This window comes from Octopus bimaculoides, chromosome 10 (genome assembly GCF_046866305.1).
Source record: "Octopus bimaculoides isolate indiv1 chromosome 10, ASM4686630v1, whole genome shotgun sequence".
In the NCBI taxonomy this organism is placed as follows: domain Eukaryota; kingdom Metazoa; phylum Mollusca; class Cephalopoda; order Octopoda; family Octopodidae; genus Octopus; species Octopus bimaculoides.
In genome coordinates, this window is record NC_142937.1 from 14736001 (window position 1) to 14754864 (window position 18864).

The 18864-nt window shown below is 35.9% G+C and overlaps 2 protein-coding genes across 2 annotated transcripts in view; both read right to left on the reverse strand.

The window, feature by feature from the left end:
- LOC149133442 (von Willebrand factor-like) overlaps positions 1-2908 on the reverse strand; it is a 32528-nt gene extending 29620 nt beyond the window's left edge. The window contains exons 1-2 of the mRNA XM_089359093.1: positions 2854-2908; positions 650-745 (exon numbers count right to left, since the gene is read on the reverse strand). Coding sequence (XP_089215219.1) covers positions 650-745; positions 2854-2908 — 151 coding nt within the window. The remainder of the gene's footprint in view (positions 1-649; positions 746-2853) is intronic.
- Positions 653-17983, reverse strand: LOC128248911 (uncharacterized). The gene is made up of 7 exons (XM_052971233.2): positions 17770-17983; positions 11399-11557; positions 9014-9105; positions 6859-6957; positions 5095-5283; positions 2858-2953; positions 653-745 (listed from the first exon to the last, which is right to left on the reverse strand). The coding sequence occupies exons 3-6, from the start codon at positions 9053-9055 to the stop codon at positions 2930-2932; spliced, it is 354 nt and encodes a 117-aa protein (XP_052827193.2). The 5' UTR covers positions 9056-9105; positions 11399-11557; positions 17770-17983; the 3' UTR covers positions 653-745; positions 2858-2929.
- Between the last annotated feature and the right edge of the window lie 881 nt (positions 17984-18864).

Genomic DNA, 18864 nt, shown 5'->3' on the forward strand with positions numbered 1-18864 from the left:
CTTTATTTTAAGCCCCAGAAGGCTAAAACACAAAGTTTACCTCAACATGATTTGCAATCAGAATATAAAGAATGGAACATGTACTACAAGATATTTTGCTCAAGGCCATCAGTTCACTGACCTGCCATGTGTTATAACAAAGAAAGAATACATGATTTAATTCTTGATTTTAAATTTATTTCTATAATTATGAAATCAGTAGATGCTTCTTAAATTTTTGGTTAGAATTTTTGAAAACTATCTTTAATCAACAAATTGGTTTTAAACAATTTTTTAAAATATATTGTTTCCACTGTTTACATCTCTATATAATTTCTCAAAAACATAAAACTGATTAAAAACTTAGTATTAAAAACAATATTCTCTTCAAATTTGATCCAAGACCACAAAGGTAAATGTTTAAGTGTTTATTTATATATACATACGCACACACACACACACACACACACACACATACACAGAATTAAAAACAAAAACAGGTAAGACAACAAAAGTCAAAAGAACATGCATATATTAGTGAATATATTAGATTGATGTTCAGAGACAGTTATTTAAGATGGAAAAAAAGAAGAGATGTAATGTTTCGAGCATGGCTCTTTGTCAGAAAGAGGAAAGAAGAAAAAGTCCAGAGAGAAGCAGTTATACTTACTGATAGCACAGGTAGCTCCAGTGAAACCAGGTGGGCAAGTACAATGGTTTGGTGCGAAACATGTACCACCATTTAAACATGGCACATCACAGACAGCTAGAGAGTGAAAAAGGTAAAAATCATTAATTTTTTTCTTCATTCATTCATTCGTTCATTCATTCATTCATTCATACATACATACATACATACACACACACATACATACATACATAGGTGTTCATCTTTAATTTGCCAGATACCTAACGATCACTGTAAAACTGACTGTGCTTTACCGGTAAGCTACCAAATGTAAACCATTTGTTTTATTATCCATTTATATACATACATATTTGACCAACAGCCAGATTATTACCTTCCACCTTGAAGAGTATGCATTTGCAATCCAGGAACAGGAAATCTCAACTAAGTACCTGATGTACAAAAGAGATAGAGATGCAGGAAAAGCCGTAAAATGTGACAACTGATGCAGACTTTGTGGAGTTAACACCGAAGGTATCACCTACATCATAAGCAATTGTCCAAAAATGTCATCATGGTATTATCTACCGATGAGAAATGATGTTGTAACTAGGACACTCTATAATGAAATCCATCGGAAGGATAACCTGGAGGACAAAGAAATAAGAACCCAGTTTGGTAGAAGCCATAGCCACTCATGATAAAAAGGAATACTGGTGGAATGTACCAGTGAAGACCTCAATAAAATGTAAGCACAACAGACCTGATATAATGATTTGGGATAGAGAAGAGAAACTGTGCATGGTCGTGGAAATTAGCTGCCCTGTGGATGTTAACATAAAGCTGAACTTTTGAGAATCCCTGAGGTTAGACTAGAACGGAATAATGTCCAGAGTTATCTTTTGTGCCTACTGGTAAATGATGTGATAATATTAATCAATAACTGCATAATTATGTTTACTTAGTGTTTAATGCACTCTACATTAGTAATGTTCATGCACACTTAACTATTGTTTAGATTAGCTTTTCAAACTATTCTATAGATCTGGAGTCAGCAGTATAAAACCCTAAGAGGTACTGAATAATCATGAGATGATATCATCCATGTCAAGATTCACACAACTGTGTTTACCAAATAGAAACTTTGACAAGATTATTGAGCTAAAGCACTATGAAGGCCTCATCACTCTATACCTTTACATCATGGTTCTAATCCATAAAGTGATGCAGTCATTTTACTTTGTATACTGCAGTGTTGATAACTTTGAAACAATTAACCACAATTTAAACATCAGATTTGATGGAGAGCTTGCACCAGTTAATTTGGATCCTGAATGTATGGCTTTAGATGAATGTCAGAAGTAGATTGCATGATGCATTCTTGGTATTACTACATGCATATATCTAAGCAAGCAGATGTTTAGCTGAACCTCATAATATGTGTACATGAACAGTAAGTGATGATAGAGTTGCTGAGAATTCTGAATTTTCTATCTTTACGTGTCCCTTCTGTATCTGAGCTCTTTATTTCTTAATGAAACAAATTACAACAAAAGCAAAGGATTTCTAAAGAATTTGGATGAATAGGAAAAGAATGTTATATCTACAAAATTAAGATTAATTCAAGAATAACACAACAGCATTAACAACCTCATGCATATCTTTATCAGGCTTACTTTTCATTTTCCATGCTACCATCACCAAATTTCTGATACTCTGAACACCAGCATATCTTGTGCTGGTTGTGTTGATGCACTTCGTGATGCTTTATAAACTTTAAACCATAACATCCAAAATTCACAATTCTTTATCTCCACTCAAAGATTTCCACCAAATAAAAGATCATTAACCCTTTGGCATTTAAACTGACCATATCAGGCCCAAATATTCTACACATTTTATGTTCAAACTGGCCAGACTCAGCCACTCACACCTACCCTACAATGTCATTCTAAAAATATACAATCACGTCATTGAAATCTTAAAACTATGAGATAATGTATGATTAATTCAAACCAATTAGAATAAATAAGAATAATGTTTGACAAAGTAAGCTGGATGCTAAAGGGTTAAAAGCATGGGTAATTGAATCTATTAAGTCTGAAAAATAGCCATTATCAAAGAACATGACATTTAAAGAAGGATTTATCTCAATATATTTGTCTGTGGCTCCAGTAAGCTATTGAGAAATTAATGTGTTTTAATAATTGAAAAGTTACATATTTCAGAAAGAGTGAAAAAAATACTCACGGCGTTGACAAAATTCTCCTGTAAAACCATACCGACAAGTACATTGGCCATATTGATTACAACTGCCTCCATTCATACATTCTCCACCGCAATCCTCTGAAGCAGAATTTGTTAAAGATGAAAAAATTAAATCCTAAAAGACAAACTTTTGGTGGCATAAGAATTTATAAACTTCATGAGAGCATTAAACAATTCTTTTCTAGAATGGCATATCTCAAACAGTTTCCAGCTTTTTCTATCCAAGGAGTTTTTAACCCAATATTTGCCTGCTATCATTTATAACTTCTTCATCTGCTTCAAGATCTATCATTCTGAAAGAGATTTATTTAACATTCTCTCAAAGTTTATAAATTCTTATGATATCAACAACATACAATTCCCACTAGTAAGGATAGAGTTTCTAAAATGCACAGGCAAATTCAAAGGATTGCTTTAGCCAAATGGTAGAAAGCCTGTCATGTTTACAGAAGTTGTGGGTTCTGTCTAAAGGGTTTATAAGCCAATAATTATATGCTATTATTTATAGCTTCATGGCAATACATTCTAAGTTCAAACTCCATCAAGGTCAACTTTGCCTTCCATTTTTTCGGGGTTGATAAAATAAATGCCAGTTGAGCACTAGGGTCAATATAATCGACTTAACCCTCCCCTGAACTTGCTGACCTTATACCAAAATTTCAAACCATTATTTATAGCTTCTTTATCTGCTTCGAGATCCACTATTCCAAAAATGGTATTAATAAACTTTGGAGGCTTAAAAGCAAAAAACTTCCTACTTTCTTAAAGTAAACCATAACTGATATAAAAATTTTCGTCTACTTCATTAGTTCTTGCTACATTGACTTCTTCATTTATTCTCATTATGTTTTATATTGATGATCTTTGGTAATTAGAAACTTTCCAGTTTCATTTCTCCTCAAACAAACTGATTTAGACACATTCAGTTTTCCTCTCAAGTAGAAATGATTCTAACAATTAATCCATTCATCAAAACCTGTACATTTGTTTCAGTTTTACTGTTCACTTAATTCTGTACATTACCTTCATTTTCTACTATTAATATCGTTAGTAATTACATTATCAACTATACTTAGAAATCTTGACACCATTGAAAGTCAGTAATAGTTGCAGAACATAGAAATAGATTCATCAACCACCCACATTTGACATTTGTAAATGGAAACTAATGGGGAAATACAGTTCTAACATGAGATCCATAGAAATATTTAAAACAATTAATTTATTTATTTATCCCCATCCTGTCTTTTGTAACATTCATTTAAATTTTAAGACAAATTCATGTCACACTCTGCTTTTCAGACACTGATTAACTAATTGGCCTTTTCTAGCCAATGCTAACAAGCTAAAAAGTTGACAATTCATGCCCTATCGATGATAGATTTATCTTTTATCTTTTACTTGTTTCAGTCACTGGACTGTGGCCATGCTGGGGTACCATCTTGATGTGTTTAATTAAACAAGTTGACCTCAGTTATTTTGTTGTTGTTTTTTTTAAGTCTAGTACTCATTCTGTATGCCACTTTTTTTTGTCAAACTGCTAAGTAATGTGAATGTAAACAAACTGCCTGCAGCAGCCTTTGAATTGCCATCAGCATTGGCCCCCAAGCTTATCCGGATTTATGGGAGCAGACCTGAAAGTTCTGCTCCCATCAAAGTGCTTCCCAGGATGAACTGCCTTCCCTTTCCACCCCAGCAGAAATCATCTACAAGGTCATGACCTTTGCTAACTTTCATCTGCTAAATCATTTCTTTTTTTTTAATAATCATTGAATTAATTAAACTATTAATGTACAACAATGAACAATCTTTTATCTTCTACTTGTTTCAGTCATTAGAATGTGGCCATGCTGGGGCACCACCTTGAAGAATTTTTAGTCAAACAAATCGACCTCACCACTTGTTTTTCTTAAGCCTGGTTCTTATTCTATTGGACTGTTTTTGCCAAACTGCTAAGTTACAGGGACATAAACCAGCTAACACCAGCTGTTAAGTGATGGTGGGGGGACAAACACAAATACAAAGATACACACACACACACACACACAATGAGCTTCTTTCAGTTTCCATTTTCCAAATCCACTTATAGGGCTTTGATTGGCCTAGGACTATAGCAGTGAGACTAAATCCAGAACCATGTGATTAAGAAACAAACTTCTTACCACACAGTCACTAAAAGAAAGTAAGTTGGAAGTATTATAAAAACAATGTTACTAAACCTTCAGCACATGTTGGTCCAGTATAACTTTGGAAGCATTTGCATTTGTTTGGTTCAATGCAATAACCATGTACACAGGGAGGTTCACAGACAGGAATTTCACAATATTTTCCACTGTATTCTTTGGAACACTGGCATACATTCGGTTCGATGCAACGACCTCCATTCCGACAAGGCCTAACACAAATAGCTGCAAAATAAAACCAGATCCTTTCTAGAGACATGAAATATGATTTTATCAAAAGAATCTTAAATGAAACCTTCTAGTGACTCAAAGTATGAAGAGTGTAGTATTTATCATAATGTATTTCACTAAATTTTACTCAAATGCTCTAATTTTACAATGAGTGTTTGTCTTTTTATGCAAATGGTTATACAAATAAATATATGAAAAGATATATATATTTGAAGGAATGAGTAGAGATGGCTTTTTTTAGGGGATAATTTTTATTTAAACATTATTATTAACATTAAAATAAAATTATCCCCTCAAAAAACCCATTTCTACTCATTCATTCAAATATATATAATACTGTACCAGGAACTTTCTCTTTATTATTCTACTATATATATATCATCATCATCATCATTATCGTTTAACGTCCACTTTCCATGCTAGCATGGGTTGGACAATTTGACTGAGGACTGGCAAGCCAGAAGGCTGCACCAGGCTCCAATCTGATCTGGCAGAGTTTCTACAGCTGGATGCCCTTCCTAATGCCAACCACTCCGAGAGTGTAGTGGGTGCTTTTACGTGCCACCAGCACGAGGGCCAGTCACACGGTACTGGCAACAGCCACGCTCAAAAAGGTGTCTTTTACGTGCCACCTGCACGGGAGCCAGTCCAGCGGCACTGGCAATAACCTCGCTCAAATGATTTTCTAAACATGCCACCAGCACAAGTGCTAGGAGGCAATGCTGGTAACGATTACGCTCTAATGGTGCTATTTACGGACCACTAGCACAGAAGCCAGACAGTTGTTCTGGCAATGAACACACTCGACGGTGCTGTTAGTGCTTCACTGGCGCGGTGACAAGTCATCGAGTATGGTTCAATTATGATTTCACTTGCCCCAACAGGTCTTCGCAAGCAGAGTTTAGTGTCCAATGAAGGAGAGGTTGGCATGGGTGCCAGTCATCGGATTCGGTTCGATTTCAATTTCAGATTTCAAATTCACTTGCCTCAACAGGTTTTCGCAAGCAGGGTTTTTAGTGTCCAATGAAGTAAAGATACGGATTAGTGAGCTGGCTACACTTCTGGCAGAGATCACAGATTATGCTCTCACTTGCCTAGATAGATAGATAGATAGATAGCTATAGATATTAATACATATAAATGTAGTGTTCCTCGAAAATTAATGAGGACCATCACCTAAGAATATTAGGCGTTGAAGTGGACTATCATAACTTTGGTGTATTAGGATATTCTGTCCAGAGAAAGCACTGCTTGAAGAACAGGAAAGGGTTTCCTCTCTCTCATGGCAAACTCAGTCCAATAACACCAAAACAAATCTGGAATTTTCATTGTATTGCCAAATATCATGTTCACTTCTCAATGTATTCTATTTTATTTTAATTAAATTTAATCAATGTAAACTTTGAGGTTATCTCGCTTGTAGTTTTTTAACAATGATTAAGATAATGGGATTTTTGTACTTTCAATGTTTTAAACTATAATTTCTTGGTTTGCTACCACAAGTATTTTAACACCTAGTTTACTAATTTATTCCATTTAGTGAATATGTTTGTAAATATATTTCTTTACCCTCAGAGCAATCGTCTCCTTGGTATCCAGTATTAGAGCAGTCACATTTGTTGTCACCAATACATTTGCTGCCATGTTGACAAGGCCGGCTGCAAACAGCTAAAATTAGAAAATGAAATTGGTCATACAAAGGCAAATACATACATATAACATCAGCATCATCATTTAGTGTCCATTTTCCATGCTGCCATGTATTGGATGGTTTGACAGGATCAAATGAGACACAGGGCTATGTTGGGTTCCAATGTTGGCATGGTTTCTATGGTTGGATGCTCTCCCCTTTACAGCATATACTGGGTGCTTTTTTCATGAAACCAGCATTAATGAGGTCACCAACTAAGTTACAAGACAAAAGAAAGAAACAAGCAGATGTGTTTTTGCAACAGCACAAGGTATGCTTTATGTCAGATGTTGAAGGCTAAAGTATGATAGAGAGAGAGACAAGCTCAGGTAACATGTTGTGGAGGAGATACATGGCTACCTCACTTTATATGAATGTGAGGGAGAATAGCAAGAAGATATATAAACACAGAATGAATATACAGAATTTATACAATGACACCAATGAAGAAACTTCTTAAACCTTTTGACACCAAACCACTCAAGAGCACAATTGATTCTATGCTACAAACTATGAATTTTAGATTGATCTAAATTAAAACTTTCATATTCGTTTATGTTCCAAACTACAGCTTAATAATGGTTTCAAATTTTGGCTCAAGGCCAGCAATTTCAAGGGAAGGGGTAAGTCAATTACATCAAGCCCAAGGTTCAGTTGGTACTTATTTTATCAGCCCCGAAAAGATAAATGGCAAAGTCAGTCCTGGTGGCATTTGAACCCAGAACATAAAGTTGGAATAAATGCTGCAAAGCATTTCTTCCATTGCAGCAGTAATTGTGCCAGCTCACAGCCTTCTTTTTTTTATATACCAAGGCCTAAATTCCCCATAGGAGAGGGTAGTCACAACAAAACACACACCAGACATTCCATTCATTTCCCAGCTCAAAGAGGCGAGCCATATCCTATGCTTGAGTCAAGACATAGAAAGAAACCTCCAATATCAGCAGCAGGGCCCAACAGCATATGCTGGTTTACCCCCGCCGCATCATGTTTTTTTCCATATCCCTTTAAGCAACATCAATTCACTCATCCATACAAAAACACTCTCCAAGCTTTCCTATCACTTATAAACTCTCTTGCCTCTTTCATTCCAATCCTCTAACCATCAAAGCTTTCCTCACTCCATCCATGCCTACCACCTCTGCCTTCATCACCCTTCTTACCATTCTCCATATGGCCAAACCACTCTGGTGAGTACACAAACTTTTTTTTTTAATTACATATCCAAAATCGGGACTCATTGTCTCTAACGCAACATACAGTAACCAGATTTACACAATGTCAATTGAAGGATTGTTGTTGTTGTTGTTTTTTTTTTGGCACTCCGTCGGTTACGACGTCGAGGGTTCCAGTTGATCCCATCAACGGAACAGCCTGCTCGTGAAATTAACGTGCAAGTGGCTGAGCATTCCACAGACACGTGTACCCTTAACGTAGTTCTCGGGGATATTCAGCGTGACACAGTGTGACAAGGCTGACCCTTTGAATTACAGGCACAACAGAATCAGGAAGTGAGAGAAAGTTGTGATGAAAGAGTACAGCAGGGTTCGCCACCATCCCCTGCCGGAGCCTCGGGGAGCTTTAGGTGTTTTTGCTCAATAAACACTCACAACGCCCGGTCTGAGAATCGAAACCGCGATCCTATGACCGCGAGTCCGCTGCCCTAACCACTGGGCCATTGCGCCTCCACTGAAGGATTGTAACAAAAACTTAAATCACGTTAGTTAAACTACATTCGTTCGAAACTTTGATAAGAAAGAAATAGCTTTGTGTATGTGTGTCTGTATTTCTTTTTTTTTTTTTTTTTTTGAAAGTCTACATTTACGTAGGCAGAGAAATGAAACAGAAAGTGATGGGGGAATTTTTGTTGTTATTCAAGCTGGTAAATGTAACAGCCAAATATTTCAGCAATAACACAAACAACAGTACAAGGTCAGAGCAAGATGTGTGTCGAAATGTAAATTATTTAATAAGCTACTTTTGTAATATAGTTACATCAAAACAAAGCTGTCTGAATTCTTATAATCTAATTACCTTGGTCGCAGTTTTCTCCGGACCAACCTTTGCAACACACATCAACTGTGATATTGCGAAGTTCTCTGCTTGGTTTTTGAACAATGTGGTTCCTGAAAGAAATAAAATATAGACTTAAAGTTAGTATTTGGGTTCAATATAAATGTGTGCGCGTGTAGCTTGGTTACTTCAGCTCACGATTTTGTGAGTTTGTTCCTTGTAGCATGTTGAGTTCTTAAGCAAGACATTTTATTTCACGTTGCTCCAATTCACTCAGCTGGTAAAAATGAGCTGTACCTGTAATTCAAATGGCCAGCGTTGTCACATTTTGTGTCATGCTGAATATCCTTGAGAGCTACGTTTGTGGAGTACTCAGCCACTTACATATTAATTTCAAAAGTAGGCTGTCCCGTTGATCGTCAAAACCGACAGTGCCAGTTTATATATATATATATATATATATATATATACATACAGACTGTCCTCATTTAACGACCTACCTATTTAACGACCACTCGGAGTTACGACGAACTTTACGAGCTGTCATTACGTATTTTACAAAATATAAAAACTTAAAAACTTTGTCGTATTGTGCGCTGTACGAGAACTGCCGTCGTGACGGCATCTCATCCCGAGCACCCATCCTGAGAAAAGTTTATTAGGCATCTTATGTGCTGGGCCTGGAATCACAAACATACTTACGATGTCTGAGCTACAATAATACAGTATCCATATCCTAACTTTTAAGGTTTTCCTTGTGACAATCTTACTGTTACTTATTCATTTTTCAACAATTTATGTTAGTGATTCTTGGCCCTGTACTGCATATACTTTATACAATACGGTATTCTGTTTTTAAATGTACGTACAGTACACTATACCTATAAAAAAAAATAGTACGTACCCTATGAATATTCGTTTAACGACGGGGCTGTTGGAACGTAACTCATTTAACGACCGAGTTACGTTCCAACAGCCCCGTCGTTTTGAAAATTAATGCTTCAAATCAGTTCAATTGTTTCTACGTTCGTTCATTTTGGTGATGAAATGTTTCAGGAGAATGTTCAAAGCTTTTTCATTGCCTCGCTAAAAATTTTAGGGGGTTCCCGAGTCACTGTCAACTATAGAATTACTTGAATGAATACTGTACAAACAACAATAAAGACTTAAACTGTTACATTTCAGACGCGTTGACAGTGACAAAGTGATATTATATTATTCTTTACGGAGAATTATATGATTAAAAAGTTAAATATACTTTGGTGAGGTTTCAACACGATTACGTTAAGCTTACGCTTGATTTTGCCATTCTTGAAAAATAAATGTATCTTTGGAGTTAGCCTTTTAAATTCGTTGATATTTGTCTAGCTCTTGAATACAATCTCCTGCGACGGGTTTATCAGTGAACACTTTGTCTCTACATTGTATACTTAGAGCAAGTAAGCCTAGCTAAGACCTTCCTATTTCAGATTGACGGTTGCAGTTAAAAGTAGCAAGCATGAGTTGTATCCAAAGTTCAGTAAGCTTTTCTAAAAGTTGAACTTGTAAAATGTCTCTATTGCAACTTGAGAGTTGCAATAGAGACATTAGTCTCTCTCTATCACCTTTCAACAAAAGTATATATTAAGAAACAGTAGAACAATTAACAACATAATAAAATAAGTTTTATTTTTGGTGATGCTTGGTTTTACAAATCCTGTGTCATTCAGCTTAGTAGTCGCTGGTTAACTTGTAATCGGCATTGGAAGGTTAAGAGCTTCGTTGATGCATGCCAAAGAAGCAAGTTGCTGTCAAGTCGAAGGTATCATGCTGAAGAGGGTTAGAAAACGAAAGTAGCGCTTTAAGTACTGGTTTTACTACGCATGCGCACTCGAGGGGCTTCCAGGAAGGCAAGTCCCTTGCGCATGCGTAGATTGTACTTCCTTAATGGCGGCCATAATTTCGCACCACTACAAACTTTTCTGGAATTTACTTGGACGCACACTAGCGTAACCAGGGTGGTAGGGGCGGTCCGCCCCAGGCGGCACTTTTAAAGGGGCACCACTTTTGGGTCTGCTGTAGGCAATATGTGGTATTTTTTTTGTGGGGTCCGGGGGCGGCAAACTGAAGGGCCACCCCAGGCAGCACACACTACGCAAGTGTAGGCACAGCTTGCCTGTAATTTACTAGAACTTTGTAACACCTGTACAAAATGAAAATGTCGCCTAACATTTGACAGGCCATTAGTTCTCCATCATCATATAATATGTGGGCCCAGCTTTCTTTAGTTCATTGACTGCGGCCAAAAGTCGCATTTACGATAAGTAAATCAATCGGTCATTGACACTGCTCACATACAGTTTCGTAGGAGCTACCCACCATTTTACAGCATTTCTACGTCAAAAAAAGGGGGGAAAATTCACTCACCATCTAATTTTGCAGAAACCTTTTTCGGCCTTGTATTCCAAAATTTCCATGTTTCGATCTTCGTTCACTCTAGCACATCGTTCGAAATCAAGTATTTCTGTTTCTATGACTCTTCTCGTTGTGTTTACCAAAGTCTGGATTGTATCCTTGCAAAAATGTCTGGAAGAAAAGAAAATACAGGTCTTTAGAAATTTGTTTCTGTAATTACGTGTTTAATTTCTCTTAAAGAAATCGAAAAGAAGAAAAGAATCGATTTAGTTTCATTTTTCTTAACTTAGACATTCATCTTCCCGCTTTTATTTTCTATAATATTTCACACAGTTTTCAATTTATCATTACGATAGTCTTCTAGTTTGCTTTTCATATCCATGAACATATCCCTTTGCTGGCTTCAAACTAAGAATCACGAAAAATACCTTGTATTACAAATAAATATTCAGCAAATCTGCGAGGGAATATCTGGTACTTAATTTATCGACTCCGAAAGTATGAAAGACAAAGTCTATCCCGGCGGAATTTGAACTCAGAACGTTAAGGCAGACGAAATACCGCTAAGAATTTCGCCCGTCGTGCTAACGCTTCTTATTTCTTTATTGCCCACAAGGAGCTACACACAGAGGGGACAAACAAGGACATAAAAACGGATTAAGTCGATTATATCGACCCCCAGTGCTTAACTGGTACTTAGTTAATCGACTCCGAAAGGATGACAGGCAAAGTCGACCTTGGCGGAATTTGAACTCAGAACGTAGCGGCAGACGAAATGCCGCCAAGCATTCCGTCCGGCGTGCTAACGTTTCTGCCAGCTCGCCGCCTTTAGACAATATTTAATATTGTTGGAAATATAATACTATTATTGTAACAATATTACTCAACATGCAAGCATTTTCACGCTAATCTTAGACTAACGAATCTTAGAAGATAAGAGTTTTATTCTTTAATGATTTTTATTGTGAACCCAGTTTTAAATGGAATTTGCTTGCTGCTTTATTAATCCAATAATAAAGGATTCAGTTTTAGTGATATTCAGAATTTATCTAATAAAAATTATATTAAATATGTTTCGCCTATATTTCTATTGCTCTTGTTCTTTCAAATTTAATGATGATTTAAAGTTTTAGAAATTTGCTTCTCTATCCATTATATATATCTCTCGCCAACGAACCAAGGAGGCCATCACTTGACTTACTAGAAATAGCAACTATATTTTCTTCACATCAAATCTTACTGTCTTAAAATAGAAAGGGGCACAGTAACGTAGTTTTGCGGTAGGGGGATGCGTTATTTATAAAAATAATTGGATAGTCATGTTTAGACTGCCTTTGATCATCGGTCTGCTCAACCAACGTTAGCAATAACGATAATAGCGTAATCTCTTGTCAAATTAGTGAGTGAATTTATTTTAGAAAATATCTTACTTATTTCTGGAATTAGAAAAATAGTAATGGGTTCAAATTTTGGTGCACACGGCCAGCAATATCGGAGGAAGGGAGTAAGTCGATTGCATTGAACCCAATATTCAACCGGTTTGAACTCAGAACGTAAAGATGGGCTAAATGCCGGTAAGCATTTTCGCCCGGCGTGCTAACGACTCTGCTAGCTCGCCACCTTAGTAAAAACTTGCTACTAAGACTTATCTTATGATTCATGATAACCTAAGTTAGCTACACTCTAGTAACGTCATAACCGAACTGAGAAAAGTGTAACATAGCTGCACAGACTGACTGAGAAGATAGAGTATTAGATTGACTGGAATGACTGAGAAGATTGAGTATTAGAAATTCACTCCGTAAGTCTGGATTTCAAATCTGCAGCAGACCTTTCTATGGATTTCTTGTCTGAACACGTTATTGAACATACGTCAATTTACCAAAATGTCTAGAATAAATACCAGATCATCAGCTCTGAAGCTAGATCTAAATGCCGGCCCTCAAAAAGCCCTTTGGTGCTTGGAGACTGTTATCTACCACATATGTGGGAAATTCTGTCTGTTGGTGTGTTTGTTTGTGGAGTTATTAGCTAACTCCACCAATATCGTTTTATCGATTTTGATGAAACCTTGTGATATACTTAGATAGTTGAAAAAAATCGATAATAGGTTCCCTGGAAGGGATCCTTATATCTACTACATATAACTAATATATTTTATTTAAACACCCAAGGGAAAAATCCATAGCATCTGCAATTACAATTGTCAGTTTGTAACAAAGCTATCAATATTTGACTCTCACAATCAGCGGACCTAATTCTGCATTTCACTACTCACAGTTTTGAACTGCTAAACCTTATTATTACACTTTCATGATTTGAATCTTAAACCTTAAAGACTTCATGCATACATTTATACACATACATACTTTTTTGCGCTTATAAATATACTACATTTATATATTAGCTTTAATAAATTAGCCTTGATAAAGTTAACCTTTAAAATTCCACGTAGATACTGCTACTTCACAAGCTGCTCTAACGGCGATCTCAAGTAAGTCTACGATTCATTATATTTGATATTTACTAAATCAAACAATTATTCTTCGTCTATTCTACTTCAATATCTAAACAGTTATATACATATTGCTGTAACTAATTTACACATTGCATTAATAAACATTTTTTCAACATCTCCAAATAACTAAATGCTGGCAATGCATGAAGGGTTTTCAATTAAATTTGATTACCCTTTGAATGCTCATAACTCCGATTATTCTGCATTTTTTCAGTTAAACTTTTTCGATGACGGTAGATAAATTTTTGATTCCAGAACGTATTTAATAAGTGTGTCCCAATCCTGCTTTTTCTCACGGACAGTTCTATGTCGGATGCTCTAGAGTTGGTAATCCGGAAAATTTATTCATCTAGGCACCCAAAGGCAAAACAAAAAACATTGTGTATCACGAAGCCCTGCAAGACTGAAATTTTGGAACAACGATGCCTCTCCCTCCGACAACCTCTCTCGCCAACCTCCGGCAGTCTCTCTCGCCAACCTCCGACAATCTCTCCCACCTCCAGCTGACAGTTTTTTGTACATTATCGCGACGGAAAATACACCTTTTGTGGCAGTTATAACGAAATTGCTTTTTTTATATCAGAATAATAAGGCGTTTAAATAGAACATCTTTACCCCCCGGGAATTACCGAGTACACCAGCTAGTTATCAATATAGATGAAAAGCGGCAAGCTGGCAGAATCGTTGGCACACCAGATTAAATGCGTAGTGGCATTTTGTCCGGCTTAACGTTCTGAGTTCAAATTCCACCGAGATTGACTTTGCCTTTCATCCTTCGAGGTTGATAAAATGAGCACCTCGTCATACGGCAGCCTGATTAGTTTAGTTGATAAATAGCAACCAATAGGGAAGCTTCCGCGTATTTATTCAACTTGCCAGAAATAGTCGCCAAATCCCTCTTAAATTACATTCTGCTGTATTTAAAAAGGAACACACTGGATAATGTAATATAAGGGTATTCTATGTCTAAATAAAAAAGAAAGGATAGATATTATTGCTACTCTATGCACAAGACCGAAATTTTGGGGTAGAGGCCAGTCGATTAGATCGACCCAGTACGCAACTGGTACTTAATTTGTCGACCCCCGAAAGGATGAAAGGTAAAGTCGACCTCGGCGGAATTTGAACTCAGAACGTAAAAACAGACGAAATACCGCTAAGCATTTCGCCCGGTGTGCTAACGTTTTTGCCAGCTCGCCGCCTTAGGAAGGGATAGATATTGTTGGGACACTTTTCACCGCACGCCTATTTGATTAAGAATGATTGGGGGTAAATAACAGCCTTCAGAAATTGCAATCAAGATGCAGAATTTAGCATTATCAAACAAACTAAAGGGATTGTGTTGAATAAAAATGAATACAATAAAATATAAAACAAATAAAGTAAAAGTTTACTTTGTGATATCAAATTAAAATAGTCTATTGAGCAAATTGAGTGACAGATGAGAGCCATCTTTTACAACGAAAATGATAATTTTAAAATGGCGCTTCGTCTGTCTTTACTCTCTGAGTTCAAATTCTGCCGAGGTCGACTTTGCCTTTCATCCTTTCGGAGTCGATAAATTAAGTACCAGTTGCGTACTGTGGTCGATCTAATCGACTGGTCCCCTACCCAAAAATTTCGGGCCTTGTGCCTAGAGTAGAAAAGAATATTAAAATGGCGCTATTTTTTTTAGTTCATGGTTAGTTTAAACAACATGTATGATGTTGTATACTTTAAAATGAAGAGGACAACGAACCAGATTTACAAGAAGTTTATGTCTGTACGTTAGTGTGTTTATGATGATTATAAATGTATTGAGAAAGTGTATGTGTATATATATATATATATATATATATATATATATATATATATATATATATATATATATATATATATATATATATATATACATATACATACATACATACATATATATATATATATATATATATATGTATGTATGTATGTATGTATGTATGTATGTATGTATGTATGTATGTATGAACTAAAGCATAAATGGTGAAGAGTGTTCCAGTTGATTCAATCAATGGAACAGCCTGCTTGTGAAATTAACGAGTAAGTGGATGAGCACTTCAAGGACATGCAGGCCCTTAACGTAGTTCTCGGTGAAATTCAGTGTAACACAGATCTAAAGAGGCCGGTCCTTTGAATCACAGGTTCAACTTATGTTTGCCAGCTGAATGGACTGGAGCAACGTGAAATAAAATGTCTTGCTGAAGAACAAAGCGCACCATCAAGAATCGAACTCACGACATTACGATAGTAAGTTGAATAATCTAACCACTAAACCACACGCCTTCGCATAAGCAATACAGAGAGCAAATAATGCATCTGTGAGGCTGTTCGTTGAAGAGTCTTGGTGAATGAAACTTTGCCAATCAGTCGAATGGCTCCCTCTGGGGCGCGGTCTAGGATTTTTCGAAAATATTTCAGTGAAGTGCAACATATATGTTAGCTGTACTCCAAATTGGCTTTTGTACTCAATATGTAACAGGTCTGTAACTGAACAGGGCTAAAATATTGTCTTGCTCTCTTTCTAATTTCAGACGTGGCTATCGTCATAGGTATATAGCGATATACGTATGTAGTGTGAGAATATATATATATATATATATATATATATATATATATATATATATATATATATATATGTATGATTGACCGTTGACTGAACGCTATTCAATTTTTTTTCTCCGTGTTTTTCTCCTTGTCTCCGTATTCTTTCTGTTGAAGAGCGTAGCTCGAAACGTCAAAGACTTTCCTTATTCCCGAGCGTCATACTAATATATCCTTTTGTTATTTACACCACCTGTCCTCGTCTGTTGTTATTATTTGTATATTCTCCCATATATATATATATATATATATATATATATATATATATATATATATATATATATATATATATATATATATATATACATTCAAACACACATATGCATGCATACATACATACATACATACATACATACATACATACATACATACATACATATGTATTTGCATATATGCATACGTACGTATTTGCATATATATTTATAGCACTTTGATTCAGCTCTCACATTACTTCGTAAGACACGTCTACCTCCTCAGATGTTCGAAAATTCTGTCAAACTGTTATTAAATGCGTTATTCCAGCCCAACGTATTGAGTATTATTTTCATATGTCCACTCACTTGTATGTATGTATGTATGTATGTATGTGTGTGTGTATGTATGTATGTATGTATGTATGTATGTATGTGTATATGTATGTATGTATGTGTGTATATATATATATTCTTTTACTTGTTTGTCATTTGACTGCGTCCAATTTAGTATATGTATTGCGATAGATAGATAGATAGATAGATAGATAGATAGATAGATAGATAGATAGATAGATAGATAGATAGATAGATAGACGGACGGACAGATAGTGAGGTACCGTATGAGTTAAAAGATGTGATGTGATTGTTGAGTGAGCTCGAGTAAATGGAATATCCAGAGAGATGATTTGGAAGAGAGAAAAGACCATTGTAGCAGCAGTGGAATAAGTAAAATAAGTCATAACTGTCACTCCGTCGGTTACGACGACGAGCGTTCCAGTTGATCCGATCAACGGAACATCCTTCTCGTGAAAGTAACGTGCAAATGGCTGAGCACTCAACAGACATGTATATCCTTAACATAGGTCTCAAGGAGGGAGCTTCAGCGCAACACAGAATGTGATACACTTACATACATATGTGTGTGTGTGTATATACATACATGAGGTGTATTCGTGAGAGAAATAGAGGTGTTTGTTCCTACATCTGTGCATGTACATGATGCATACTAATAAAAATGCAATGCAAAGAAACAAATTATATCAAAATTTTACCTATTTTCCTGGGCGTTGGTTTGGTTGAAACATCCCAGAAGAAATAGCAAGAAAACAGAGAACAGTGATGGTGCCCTAGGAACCATCCTGATTGTTTAATGTTGTAAATTTGGTTTCTTTGTTCCTTCTTAAGTTCCAACTGATATTTTCTTGTAAAAAATATTTCAATCAGATGGGTCTTTGGTCTCGCTACTTGGGAAAGCGAGTTTGAACCAGCGAGAAAGGACGATCGAAAGCTTTATATACTACGACAGGAACACATTCCAGAGATAATTACAGCTGAAGTAAACAATTTGTCCAATACAGATGTGAAGGTGTCTTCATATTTGTCCGGAGTAAATCAATGTAATTTTCAAAAACAGCTTTGAAGAATTTTGTTTTGGCATTGATTTATTTTTCTTCGTTTTATTAAACCTGGGAATACAAAATGTGGTTTGTTTGTTTGCCCCTATTTTATTTTCTTTTACGTAAGAAGAAATCATTACAAAGGAAAATGGAACAATGAAACTTAAACATTCCAAGATACGTTTGTATTAGTTGTAGCTAATTGGTCAATGAAGTATACGCCTACGATGATAGAGTTACGCAAGTTAAATTTCATTTAATTATCACTTTTAATGAATAATATTTTTTCAAGCAGCAAAGAGCAACATATTTACAGTCGGTCATTATTTTTCGTTTCAGTTTGCTGTGTATAAAATTGGTTTTAATTTTTAGCACAAGGCCAGCAATCTTAAGCCAGTGGGTAAGTCGATTACATCGACCCCAGTTCTCAACTGATACATATTTTATCGACCATGAATGGTTGAAAGGTAAAGTCAAAGTCGGCGGAATTTGAACGTAAAGACGGACAAAATGGTGCTAAGCATTTTGCCCGTCGTGCTAACGATTCTACCAGCTCTCCGACTTGTTGCGTATAATATTGATTACTAACAAAAACAAAAGACGGCTGGCTATGACAGTGTCTAGAGTGGAACCCCAACGACTGGTTGCATTAGTTAAGGGATCTTGAAGAAGGAAGAATGTCTTGTAATATATATACGTTGGGAAAATAAACTAGTTGGGTCGGCAAGATGACAGAATCGTTAGATCGTT